Source organism: Bos mutus, chromosome 25 (assembly GCF_027580195.1).
Source record: "Bos mutus isolate GX-2022 chromosome 25, NWIPB_WYAK_1.1, whole genome shotgun sequence".
NCBI classification, from domain to species: Eukaryota; Metazoa; Chordata; class Mammalia; order Artiodactyla; family Bovidae; genus Bos; species Bos mutus.
The window spans coordinates 25,473,717-25,487,748 of record NC_091641.1 but is presented as its reverse complement, the minus strand read 5'-3'; the positions used below and the strand labels follow the sequence as shown (position 1 = coordinate 25,487,748).

General features: G+C 41.0%; 1 protein-coding gene across 4 annotated transcripts in view; it reads right to left on the bottom strand.

The window, feature by feature from the left end:
- Positions 1 to 11,145, bottom strand: part of SMG1 (SMG1 nonsense mediated mRNA decay associated PI3K related kinase) — a 98,969-nt gene extending 87,824 nt beyond the window's left edge. For 3 of the 4 annotated variants that reach the window (XM_070362185.1, XM_070362187.1, XM_070362188.1), the window contains exon 1: positions 11,006 to 11,139. In XM_070362185.1, coding sequence (XP_070218286.1) covers positions 11,006 to 11,091 — 86 coding nt within the window. In that variant the 5' untranslated portion in view covers positions 11,092 to 11,139. Of the gene's footprint in view, positions 1 to 11,005 lie in introns of all 4 variants that reach the window. The other variant, XM_070362186.1, reaches the window with a different exon arrangement.
- Positions 11,146 to 14,032: the final 2,887 nt, after the last annotated feature.

Below are 14,032 nucleotides of genomic sequence, written 5' to 3'. Positions count from 1 at the left end.
TTCCTTTAGGATTGATTGGTTTGATCTCCTTGCAGTCCAGGGGACTCTCAAGAATCTTCTCCAACACCACAGTTTAAAAGCATCAATTCTTCAGCGCTCAGCCTTCTTTATGGTCCAACTCTCACACCCACACGTGACTACTGAAAAACCATAGCTCTGACTAGATGGACCTTTGTCGGTAAAGTCTCTGCTTTGTAATATGCTATCTAGGTTTGTCTTCCAAGCTGTCTAGCTTTTCTTCCAAGGAGTTGCTACTGCTGCTGCTAAGTCGCTTCAGTCGTGTCCGACTCTGTGACCCCACAGACAGCAGCCCACCAGGCTCCCCCATCCCTGGGATGCTCCAGGCAAGAACACTGGAGTTGGTTGCCATTGCCTTCTCCGTCCAAGGAGCTAGTGTCTTTTAATTTCATGGCTGCAATCACCATCTGCAGTGATTCTGGAGCCCAGGAAAATTAAGTCTGCCACTGTTTCCACTGTTTCCCCATTTATTTGCCATGAAGTGATGGGACTGGATGCCATAATCTTAAGTGTTTTGAATGCTGAGTTTTAAGTTTATGTGTAAGTATCCTCCCTACATAGTTTTTTGAATGCTGGAGTGTTAAGTTTATGTTTAAGTATCCTCCCCTACTTAAACATAAACAAATAAGGTCTCATAGATATATCTCAAAAAACATGGACTCCTAAATCAAATAATTGGAAAATGAAGATACTTTTCACAAAAACCACATTATTCTTTCAACTGTAAAAATATTTATTAAATGAAGTCAGTTTGGGGTAGTTACTGAAACATACTAGTAAGCAGTAATCAAGAGCCAGGAAACACTGCTCCCACTGTGCTCAGCAGGAGCCAGAAATACACTGAGGTATCTAAAGTAGCCATAAGTTTGAGAAAGCTATGAAACAGTTCAAAATCATCACTTAAGCCACTTTAAACTCAAAAGGCCCATACAAACTCAAAAAGCCTATACAAACCCTATCTTTTTCTTCTAGTACATTTTACACTAAACACACAGGTATCAGATTGATTTAAGTGGTATAAAATAAAAACCTTACAACGATAGAAAAAAATCAGTTTTTAGATATGAAGTTCCTTAGGAGAGAGCATTGACCCATTCTGAGAAATTTATAGTGCCATAATTTAAAACAGTACCAAAATTTCATGATAGCTTAATACAGTATATACATTATATAATGATACAAAATTTCATTAATTCATATCTGTTTAGATGATATATATGGTCCTTTTTTTTTTTTACATACTTCAAACTATTACACTGGCAGAGTCAACCCTTTTCAGGATTCCCCCAATCCCTTTAAATCAAAGATACATGCATACTACAATAGGGGAGAAACACAATGCAGCATTCAACTGATGTTCTTGTAAGAATTAGTTCTTAAATTCCAACTGTATAATCAAAGTTAAGCAAGGTACAAACTACCTTTTAACCCACCCCGTCTGTATTTAATTCCACTGCACCTTCTCTACAATAAATGCGGTCATCAAGATTAGATTATTTTTGCTGGCCCACAATTTCAACTGGTATCAAATTCTAAGAGTGTGACTTATAAGATATAGAGAAAAACAACAAATTTAACAATTATATGAGCTTCCAGTCATATATCCTCTGTGAGACTTGACATAAATGTCCTTTATGAAATTTTTATAAGTAACTACACACATATATACACATTGTGGTACTTAGAGTATTAGAAGAGAAAAATGAAATTTGAACTTGAGTCTAGGTACATGTGCGTAGTCAATTCTAAAACTCTTTGAGGAAGAGATAAAAGAGGGACTTTCTTTAAAATTCCTAATTTGATTCAGATGTGGCAACATAAGTATCATTTGTACAGCACTTGATAGTTTTGAAAGTAATTTCCCAAACTTTATCTTTAACCCACACAACCCCATTATGTTAGGAAAAGCAAGAATTACCTCCTGAGGGACAGCTGGTAACGTCAGTACAAAAGACCTCTATCTTCTCATGCTTAGTACACTGCTGTTTTCATGACACCAGCCTCTCAAGACAAATATTTGTAAAGAAAAAAAACTAAAAATGCACACATTCTTAAAAGCAAATATATCTTAGAGAAGAATCTAAAACACTCTCGTTCTATTTTTAACTCCTCCAGTGTAACTGTACTAACAAGTGGATTTTTAAATAGACTAAAAGATGGGGGAGAAGAACACTGTAGTATAAGTTTTATATCTTCAATAACATTACAATAAAAACACAGGGAATACTAGCATTATAGAAGCTATGCAAGATAGGCCACTTTAACTAAATAAAAAGATACAATCTTTATTAAACACAAATTTATCTTTAATTCCAGTATTTTCAAAAAAAGAAACAAGATACCATATATTAAAATGATCTCAATATTTCAAATAAGGACAATTAATCATTTCTAACAGTCAAAAGTCTAACTCAAGTCCTACAAAAACAACACAAACAGTGCCTCAAGGTAGATTTCTCTATAAACCAGGCACTAAATCCCAAGTTTCATTACCTTACTTTTGGGAAACCATTTTCATTTTTCTTTACATTTACCAAAAGAATAGAAGGACAGCAAGAAAATCAATCTTTTTAGAAAAGAAAATCCAGGATGTGCTTTCCGATTAAATATGTATTAATTAATCTTTACCATACTGTGTGATACTGGTAATCATCTTTGAATCTTTTTAGTCATCTAATCAGAAGAGAGTCCCATTATACAGAGGACAGAAAAAAGTCTGACATCTTTCCTCAAATTAATAGATTTTTCTGCTTAATTTCTGACAAATCCCAAGAAGTCAACATACACTCTGTCATTAGGGCAATGAGTCTGAATTTTCAGCATTAGAATCAAAGCAAAGAGACTAGAAATAAAGTGATATAATTTAGACAAGGATTCCAGGTCTCATGTTATCAGGAATATAAACTACGAAGACCTTCAAGAAACAGAAATAGCAAGAGTCATGAGATGTTCCAAAGAACTAAATATTACAAGTTGAAAATTAAAATTCCAATCACACACACATAATATACACACATCTTTTAAAATCAGATTAAAATACTAAAAAGAAAATTTTTCAATTAAATTTAAATAAGAGGGAAGTTTTTTAATTCAAAGAACTTCAGCAGTAAAAAAAAATAAAATAGTTGTCACTGCTGTCAAATATGGAGGAAAAACTAAAATATATCACTATATAGACCAAGACACGCTTACTATTGAAGCCTCTTGACTACTCTGCAGGAAGGTATTAATATAGATAGTACCCAAAAATAAATATATACTAAATACTAAGCTTAACATTTTTTTTAATCTTTGTAAATATACATATAATTCAGCCACTGCAGAGCCTACAATAACTTTCTCGTGGACCTATAAGAGCACTGTCAAGGTTCTTTATTGATTAAAAAAGGTAAAGGAAAAAAAAGTAATGCCTTTCCTAATTTTTAAAGATACAGCATAATTTAGGAAACTCCATACCAAAAAGCAAATTACAATTCTGATATCAGAAACTTTTTTTTTTGGGGGGGGCCTCCAGGCTTGTGGGATCTTAGTTCCCCTACCAGTGATCGAATCCAAGCCCCAACTGTGAAAGAGCTGAGCCATAACTGCTGAACCGCCAGGAAATTTCCTGGAAACTCCTCTTTTGAAAAAGATTTTAATAAACACAGAAAGTCTGTAAAAGGTTTTTACATAATAAACAGGAGATTTCAGACATACTATCAATAGCAACATTAACTTCCAAAGGAATGATTTCTAATAGGGATACAATCTCCTTTTTTCAAAAGGTGTGAAGATTACTATGAAAGAAACTTGTTGATCTTGGAATTTGGGGTTTCAGTCATTCCCCAATCAGTAGGCATACAACTGGCAAGAGGTTTGTTTTCTCAGGCCTTCTAATGGAAGGCCAAAAGAGGCTCAATCCAGTGCTTAACTTTTTCGTGATTAGACTACTTAAATAATGTATAAACAGATATGGGATAAACTGTCAGTGTGTAAACTAACTGTCAGTGTGTAAACTAACTTGAAATACGTGAGAAGAGACTTCCCTGGCGGTCCAGTGGCTATGGCTATACACTCCCAATGCAGAAGCCCCGTGTTCAACCCCTGATTGGGGTACTAGATTCCACATGCAACAACTAAGATCCAGGACAACCGACTGAATAAACATATTTTTTTAATAAATAAATATGTGAGCAAAGTATTTCTTCAAGATGGATAAAACTCCATGGCCCTAGTCTGATCTGGCCACCTGAGCCCACTAGAACACTGTCCCTTTGAACTTGTTCAATCAACTTAATGAAGTTGCTGCCTCAGGCTAACCAGGCCACTGTATAAGGAACAGTTTCCCTCAAAATGTCTCCTACAGTAACAGTGTTCTAAGCCCTGAAGTAAAACTCTGAACACAAAAATAAACTTGCAGAATTCCATTTTCACATATTTAGATGAGAAAGAACACTCAGATTTAGAGCCTTTACTATTTATTGATGCATTAGTAGGGAAGGAGGGATACAGAGGGAAAACCATTATGGACAAGATACACAAAAAACTCATACAGTGAGTATTATTAGAGAAGTTATTAGAGAAGGCTGCTGCTTCTCACTGAGGGGGTGGCAATTAGGCTGAAACAGCATGAAAACACCCAGGTCAGGCACTCTGAGAAGAGCAATCTATGCGGTAGCTACACGCAAGAACAGGATATTCAAAGGCCCTAAATAAGGCAGAAATTAGTCTGGGGAGTGCTTTGGGGCAAGTACACAGAAGCAGCAGAGAAAATAACTCACACTCAGCCCTCGGGGATTTAACTAGTTGGGGGAACAACAAAAAAAAGATTGAAGTGCCTAGCACAGTTAGCTTTCACTGTAGATCTGTAGCAAGATTTGGAAAGAAGGAGTACAGAGGGCAGAGGCAGGGTAAGGATCTTAAAGGAAGCACAATGCTTACATTAGAGACAGCACGAGAAACAGTAGGTGCAATTTGCCACAGAGAGGTCTGTGAACCTGTACCTCACAGGAATTATGTTTAGCCAACAAACTCAGAAGAGCTCCTGTGTGTCCAGGACTCAAATGCCTGAAAAGGTTAACAGTAGATCCATCTGAAACTACTTTCACAAAGCTCTTCAGAGATCCCAAGTTTGTTTATAGCAAAAGAGGAATAACAGAAATATATTGAAGATGATAAGGTTATCAATCTGAAGAAACCATAAGTTGGTAATAAATTACAAGATAATATTCAAAGATTTCCTTTCTATAATAACTTTAAGGCAAGATCCACGTGTACAGTCTGCCAAGGTTCTGTTCTGGTTTGGTCTGGTGGTGAGGGTGGGACAAGGTGCAGTGGGAAGGGAAGTTATCCAGCTGCAAAGTCATTGTGTATCTGTATCTTGATCAGGGTCATGGTTACACAGGTGTATGCATTTGTGAAATTCACCAAATCTACACACGGATAAATTTTTTCTCAAAAAAGTAAGAAGCTCAGAAAAGAATTCAACTAAGAGAGGAAAAGTACAATCAACTAATACAAGATGGAGCAGAAATAACATAATAAAAACATACATGGGACTTCCCATAATAAAAACATACATGGTCCAGTGGTTAAGACTCTGCCTTACAATACAGGTGACTAAGACCCCAGGTGCCACAGAGTAACCAAGCCAACACGCCACAACTAGAGACCCCATACCCTGCAAATACTGAGCCCATGAGCTACAAGTAGACAATCCACATGCCACAATGAAAGATTACACATGATGCAAGGAAGATCCTGCATGCCACAACTAAGACCCAAGGCAGCCAAATAAATAAATGTATTTTTTAAATGTACACACACCTGAAACTAATATGCTGTACGTCAATCATACCTCAATTTTTTAAAAACCAAGAAAAACACAAATATCTCCATAAAAATTTAAGAGGTTATACTCTACATTAAAAAAATTAACAAGCTGGAGTATTTCATACAGGAGTTAAATCACAAAATGTCTGCAGTCTTCACTGTTAGACCTCTATACAAGAGAGAGTATGTTTTACTTTGTAGTCCCCAACATAAAATGGATTTTAAGAAAACTTTAAGACAACCAAAGACAGGTAACCAAAAAAACAATATGAAAAGATACCAAACAAATGATAGCTTGTGTGAATCCATAAAGAGAGGTCCACTGAAAACTGTCTCAGGGATTTATTTTAGGTTTCATTATTAGGATTGGCAAAGAAATGCAAATAAGCGAGTACCAAGCAATGAAGGCAGGAAAGCCTAAATTTTAAAGTTGTGAGAACTCAATGTTCACAAAAACATCAACACTCCATTTTATATATATGATCATTCCATATAATGTAACTGCCCTAACCTGAACTGAATTGTGAACAGGTTTAAGGATCACTCTAGTGATCACCCTCAATCAACACCAAATAACAAATGAGGGGCTTTTGCTTTTGAAATTTCCATATACTGAGCTGAATACCTTTGTCTGAATTTAAACCATGAATTATAAACAGAGTATTCAGGTCCTTAACAGTCTCTGTCTAGTGTTCAACTGCCTCCTACTGGGGTTACACTTACATACACACAATCACACACACACACACACCAACAATCCTCAATTATGCCACTTCCATGCTGGTAAAACTTCAATGGCTCCCTAAAGTCTTTCCAAACACATTTCCAATATGATTCAAGAGCCACAATACAGCCCCACTCCAGCTCTTAAGCTTCACTTCTTATTTGTATCACATTTCACAAATACCCCATCCTTCTAACCAATCTGGGAATCTTTTTTTTTTTTTCCTACCAAAGACAGCCTGTATTTTGCCATTATCTACCTCCTTCTATTTTTGAGATCCCCTCCAAATTTACTGTCAAAATAGAACAGATGAATTTCATGGCCCCGCCATCCCCCACTCAACTGTATGTATAGCTTTCCCTCCTCTGACTCTCCAGGTTTTAAACTGTAAATCACATGTAAAAAGAATTATATCAAGAATTGTATCACAATTAATATCCATATAATGCTCTACCTTTTACAAAGCCCTTTCTTATCTCCCATACCAACCAACAACCTCCTTAACGACAGTGGCTCTATTAGTTATAAAAATCCCTACAGCATCTCTATTTTCTGAAGCAGAATATTTTCATGGAATTAGAATATTTCAGTCTCTGTCTCTTAATATTTAAAAAAAACCCTTCAATTATACTCCCATCTTAAAAAAGGACCAAAAAAGAAGAGGGAGAAGGGTTCAGTTTAAAGACACAATTATTTCATAAGGAATATATTTTATTCTATAATTAAAAAATAAACTTTTCCCCTAAATTAAACACCCATACATAATCTCTGAAGCTCCTTAATGTCCTTGAAAAAAATGTGGTACTGAACTGGCAATCTTTAAATTCTGTCCAACTAAAGCTCTATTTATAGTTGTAAAATGTACTTCAGTCTATCGTGCATCTATGGATATCCAACAGTACAGGTTCATAAAAGGCTGAAACAGACAACTCTAGTTTCAAAAATCCAGCTTCTCACAATGCCAGACATACTAGTTTCTGGCTTTTCCATTTTCACAGGCCTCTTCCCTATCTTCTGGTCTGTGACAATAGAGAATGAAGGGATTTGTACTGTGAGAACTTCAATCTGTCTACATTTTACCAAAAGTGGAAGCTGTTTTTAATATACAGTTTCATCTTTTTAGAATTGTAGAAAGATCTTAAGTTTGAGCACAGTAAGACACCAATATATGTCTGTTAAATAAAGTCTTAAGACTCCCGAGTGTGGAAGTAAAATTATATGTTTTGGGTTGACCTGAACGCTTCCTCTTGTTTGTTGAACTACTCTGTATTTCACTCCAATGTCAAATTAATCTTGTCATCTGGAGTATTAAAATGAACAATGTAATTATACACTGAATTTTTTTTTTTCTTGGCTGTACCGCAAGATATACAGGATCTTAGTTCCCTGACCAGAGATGGAATCCATGCTCCCTGCAGTGGAAGCCCAGAGTCTTAACCACTGAACCGCAAGAAAAGTCCTATATACACTTAATTTTTAAACAAATCATTCTGATCTCTATCTTGACTGGTGTACTTAGAAGATTACTTTCCAAAATAAAGTCAAGAAAAGGAGAGACTGGTCAGTGGCAATAAGACCACCCATTTGCCTAATCATTCTTAACTGTTAAAGAACAGTACAGTAAATGAACCCTATAAGACACAGCTATAAAAATGCTTTCTGCTAAGATGTATGCTTTTAGCAAAGGTGGGCTTGCTCTGTTGCCACATGACACAAGTCTACTCAGCCACCTGGAACACTTCCTGTCAACATGTATGAAGTATCATGTGTGGCCATCACTAACTGAACAGTTTCCAGACTGACGAACACTGAAAAGAAACCAACCAAAAGTCACCTTTTTAAAATCCTGCTTTTTAAAAAGTCTAAATTAAGGGAAAGAGAACCAAAATAATAAGAGGACTGGCACAGAAAGGCAAATAATTTTTTAAAACCAAAATGATTCTGATGAACCATAAGGAATCTGCTTGCATTTGAAGGTGCTGAGAGAAACGAACCCCCATTTAAACAAGGGGGAAAATTGACCTCCATTCTCTCGGTTAACTGGAGTCTTTCACCTTCTAAAGTGAAGAGGGAACAGAATAACAGCAACCTCAAATTTAACTCATGAAAATTTATGACTTGGCAAACACCTGAGTTTTTTTTATTGGCTATTTAACAAAACAACTAGGTAACCGTGCAAAGAAATCAAGTTTTGCTAAGGTACATTGTCAGTACTTTTCTGTTCTCTCCTCTGAAAAAGTATTTCCAACATCCTAATCAACTCATGGGCTGTCAAGGTGTCTCAGTGGTAAAAAAAAAAAAAAAAAAAAAAAAATCCACCCACCAATACAGGAGACAGGGGTTTGTTCCCTGGATCAGGAAGATCCCTTGGAGAAGGAAATGACATCCCACCCTAGTATTCTTGCCTGGGAAATCCAACAGACAGAATAGCCTGGCATGGACACAGTCCCTGGGGTCGCAAAGGAGTGGGGACTAAATAAGAATCAACTGTAACCTAGGCAGTAAGTTCTGAGACTTTGTAACAGAGCACAGCTTCAAAGAATACACAGCCTACCTGACATACAGCCAAGAAATAAAGTATTTAAAAGAAGAAAATAGGAATAAAATTAATAACCCATGTATATATTTCAGAACTATATAAGCCACCCTGCTTCATATCAGTTGAATGAAGCCAGGTGATCTCAACCCATAGCTGCAACTATGCTACTGCATTTATTCAGAGCCACAATCTACAATTTATTCTTTTCCAGAAACTCTAGGAGTATTTGTGAAGGGCACTTTGGTCCTCTAAGGGGATACCATGCACATTCTTTTACATATGCTGACCACAGTACTGGAAAATAATGGAAGATCCGTCAAAGACCTCTCAAATGTCAAATCATACTCACTTATCACGTAGTCAATAGGTGAAAAAAAATAAATCTACACATTACAACAAGCATATAAAACAACTAAGAATGTCAATTACAGATTTTTTTTTTTTAAATACCAAACTAGTTAACTGATTTTATGTGAAGCATGCACAAACCCTAAAGAGTAAAACTATGCTTTCCAAACTTTAACTACTTAACATCTCAATTCTAGGCTCAAGTATTAACTTTTAAAGTCACCTGTTCTCAACAGACACTGGATTTGGAAAGGCATATTAAACAGAATAAGATGCGTACCACTCATTAGCCAAAAGATTATTTTTATTTTTCTATCAAGTCTTAAGTGTTACATTCTAACATCTTACTAATTTCCAAACACTGCTGGAATTACACATACCATTAAGAAGCAAAAGTCATCCCAACAACGTGTGTGTCTAACATTTATCTGCCGAGTTCCTGGGTAATCATAATACATGTGTGCGTCAAAGTATGAGAGCACAATGAATCAACTAACCCTAAAATATTACATACGTTTAGGGAGTTCTTCTAGGCACTGGGCGAACTTCCAAAAGTCTATTACAAGCACTTATTCAGTAAGAGAGGTAAGAATAAATCAGTCCTAAATAAGGTACAACTGCTCCATGATTAATCAGAAAGACATGAAAATTAATTTTTTTAAAGTCAATGCTCCTTAAGGAGTTCCGTGGTAAGGATTCCCGGCTTTCACTACCCAGGCCCAGGTTCGATGCCTAGTAGGGCAGCTGAGATCCTGCAACCAGCGTGGGGAGGCCAAAAAGAAACAGGGAAAAAACAAAACACAGTCGATTTTCCAAATATCCACTTCCAGCTAGGCCCCAAACCTTTCTAAAATCAAAACAAATTCTCTACTCCTCCAAACGAGTGTCCGCTCAAGTGTCCAGGTAGAAACTGCTCTCCGCCCAAGTAACTGCCCCTGCACTTCACTCTTCAGCACCAGGGTCGGTCGGTCCCCATTAACACAGTCACAATCTCGTCTCACAACTAACCCTGTTGTCAGAGTAAAGACTCGGGAGTGGTGGGTGTTTTTTTTTTTTTATTTTAAGATTAACACGTGGGGGGGGGGGGTGGGTCACAATAGAGATCGCTGTTAAGGAAAAATCTTTCACGTGGGGGCTGAGAGGGTGAGGGATCAGGGAAGTTAATGGATAAACAGGGTCCAATGCTCTCAAGATCCCTCAAACTCAACGCCCAACTTGAGGGAAAGGTGGTAAGTCAACCCACCCGCACAACCTGGTCCCCCTTCCTTCACCCTCCTGAACCCAATTCCTAGGCCAGTGCCTTCTCCCAGAGCACCGGGTTCTCGACTCCTGCCCCCGAACTCAAGCGCAGGGAAAGGGGAGGCATTTAGGCCTCGCCTCCCAGCGGCCTTCCTCCCCCGGCCGGGGCGGGAGGGGACCCAGGAAGCCGCGCCCGGTTTTCAGTGGGGGGGCGGGGGGGGTGTGGAGAGCCTAGGCCGCGCCTCCCACCCCAGCGGTCCTAGGCCTCGGCCCGCCCGAGGCGGGGCCCGGGGTCGCGGCGGCGGGCTGGGCGCCGGCTCACCTACCTGGGTTGCCAGTCATTCCAGCTCCGCGGGTACTTGGTGCCGCCGCCGCCGCTGCTCAGCCGAGACCCCGGGGCTCTGCGGCTCATTACCTTCCCCGACACGACATGGCCAAGCGCCGCCGCCCGAAGAAGCGCGAGTCGCCGCCCGAACCGGCCGCCGCCGACACTCCGCTCCGGCCCGGGGCTGAGGAGGAAGCCGAGCACCAGCAGGAGGAGGAGGCGGCGGAGGGCGGGGGAGGCGGACGGCCGTTCCGGGTTCCGCCTGAGCCCGCAGCGCAGGACGAGGAGGCGGGAGTGCCGCTGCGCGAGGGAGGCGGAGGAAGGGGAGGCGACTTCTCTTCCAGGGCCGTCTGCGGCCCGCGACGCCCGGGCCCAGGAGGAGGAGGAGGACAGCGAGCAGGAGGCGGTGGCGACGGCGCCCCACGTTCACACAGCCACTGCTTCCCCGCCTCCCGGCTCCGCCCGCCGCGCCGCCGCTGCCGCAAGGCATGCTGGGAGAGAGGGGCGGTGCCGGCGCCCGCCAAGCCAGGGCAGAGGGGCGGGGTCAGATCAGAAGGGCGGGGCCTGGGGCGGGGCCGGCGGGGCGAGCCGACTGTCCTCCGGCTTCCTGCGCTAGTTGCAGCTCTCCGCGGACCGCGCCGAAGTCCAGCCCCGCCGCGGGGGATCACGGGAGAGGGGATCTCCGCCACCACCCCCACACACACACCCTCCCACTTACGCCCGGGAAAGCACCTGACACCCCTGAGGACCAGGCAGTCAGGTGTAAACCGGCCACCAGTCAAGAACCTGCGGTGCCCTTGAGGGGGTGGGGGGAGCTAGGGGGCGCGCGTGCACGCACACGCACACACACACGTGCCTTGAGGGTTCACGTGTGTCCACGTTCCTCACCTTCTACGGTAAAAAGTGCAAATTTTTTTAAAACGGGTTGATCTCCACCTACCCTGCCTCTACCTGAAATGTGCCCATAGAGTCATAACACCCTGACCATTTCTTCTCATTGCAAGAAAAAAAAAAGTAGGAAAAGCTAATTACTAACGAGCACCAACCCCGATCCCCTGAAACGTGAAATATTCCCTATCTTCTCACGGTAACACTTGCCCACTTTCCCCACCAAAAAGAGACTGGAGAGTGGTGGGGGTGGTGGACAGCCTAAGCACTCTCTCCCCCATTGCGACAGTCCTCCGAAAGCCTTCAGTAAATCATTTGATACGTAATGCGAATGCCATGTACAATAAAATTTCAGCAAGGTGCACATCAGACAGGTAACAGGAGTTACATTTGGGGAGGTTATTCAAATGGATCTTACCCCTCTCTGCACAGAGGGTCTTAACCTAGTCTATGTTACAAGACGAAAGTCTATATATCGCTTGTGTGATTAAAAATGGCTACCAAACAAAGTTGAGATTATGAGATGTTACTCATCCTCTTTCCGCTCCTTCCTTATGCCCACCAATCCCTCATAAAGGTACGATCCTGCCAGTTGTAGAGGATGGAAAGTTAGATTTTCAAATGCACTTTCTCACCCCCGCCCCCACTCCACCCATCCAGGAAAAAAGAAACTCCTCTGAACTGGGGCTGTTTGACTCAACCCAGAAATTCCCACTAGGTCAGACCTAAGTATGGTCACCCACATGCGTAAAAAAAATGTTCTTGTTGTTGTTGTTGTTTTCTAAATAAAATACCTGTGTGAAAAGAAATACATCTGGAAATTTGCCCTGGGTTCCCCCATACTTACTTGAGGAACGATCCCACTGTTGTAAAAGCGGGCCCTACTCAACCCCCGTCCAAGAAATTCTGGAAGTAGGGGTCAGAGAGATAATCTATTCAATATTATTAGAAATAGCTAAAATTGCTATCGGAGAAGGCAATGGCACCCCACTCCAGTACTCTTGCCTGGAAAATCCCATGGACGGAGGAGCCTGGTAGGCTGCAGTCCATGGGGTCGCTAAGAGTCGGACACCACTGAGCGACTTCCCTTTCACTTTTCACTTTCATGCATTGGAGAAGGAAATAGCAACCCATTCCAGTGTTCTTGCCTGGAGAATCCCAGGGACGGGGGAGCCTGGTGGGCTGCCGTCTATAGGGTCGCACAGAGTCGGACACGACTGAAGCGACTTAGCAGCAGCAGTAGCAGCAGCAGCAAAATTGCTATGTTTGCTCAGTCTTCCCTCTCTCCAACATCCTGCAAGCCTGTCTCACAATCTGACTAAAAAAGCCCCCTCGCCCAAAGCCTTTTCTTAATTCTAAATTTTGAGGCTTCCTTGTACGTGTTTTCCTCAGATTGTTTTCTTTTTGTGCTCCAGGTGAGTTCCTGCCCTCCTCCTCTATGGGACTCTCAGACCCGTGAGCAAATGGCTAATGTAGCCAATTAATCATGTTGATTTCCTTCAACAGTTGATTGCAACAGTGGTTCAGTGACCATATTATGTCAGTTGTTCAAATTCCAAAAGGATTTCCAAAAGACTAATCAGTACCTTAGAACCCTGAGAAAAATTTCGGGAGTCCTCTAACCTTTTCAAATTACAGAACACCAGCAGAGTAATTCAAGGAAGGGCTCTGGGATCAAATTCCAACTCTGTAAAAGCTTGGGCTGGGGTGGGGGGGGGGGCGGGGGAGGAGGGGAGGCTGAGTGCCCCAGGTTCTCATCTGTAAAATATAGATGATAATATTAGGACTGACCTCTTCAGGATGTTGAGAGGGCTAATAGCAATCTTGCATGTAAAGTGCTTTTCACAGTGCCTGCCACTTGGTAAGCAATCAAAAAATGTTAGCTAAAAATCATATCCTCCACTTCACTGAAGCACATGGCTATTTGGATAATATATGACCAGTGAAGAATGAGAAAAAAAAAAAAGTAGCTGGCAGGGGTTGTTCCCAATTGCTCAAACAATTGCTTTTTATTTATCGTTTTTTCCCCTACTGTTTACATAGAAATGATTAACCCTCAAAAACAGTGTTGATACAGAGGAGGTTTAAGGACGCAGAAGGTGAGTGAGTGTCATTTAGCAGCAACTTCCTGGAAAGCAAT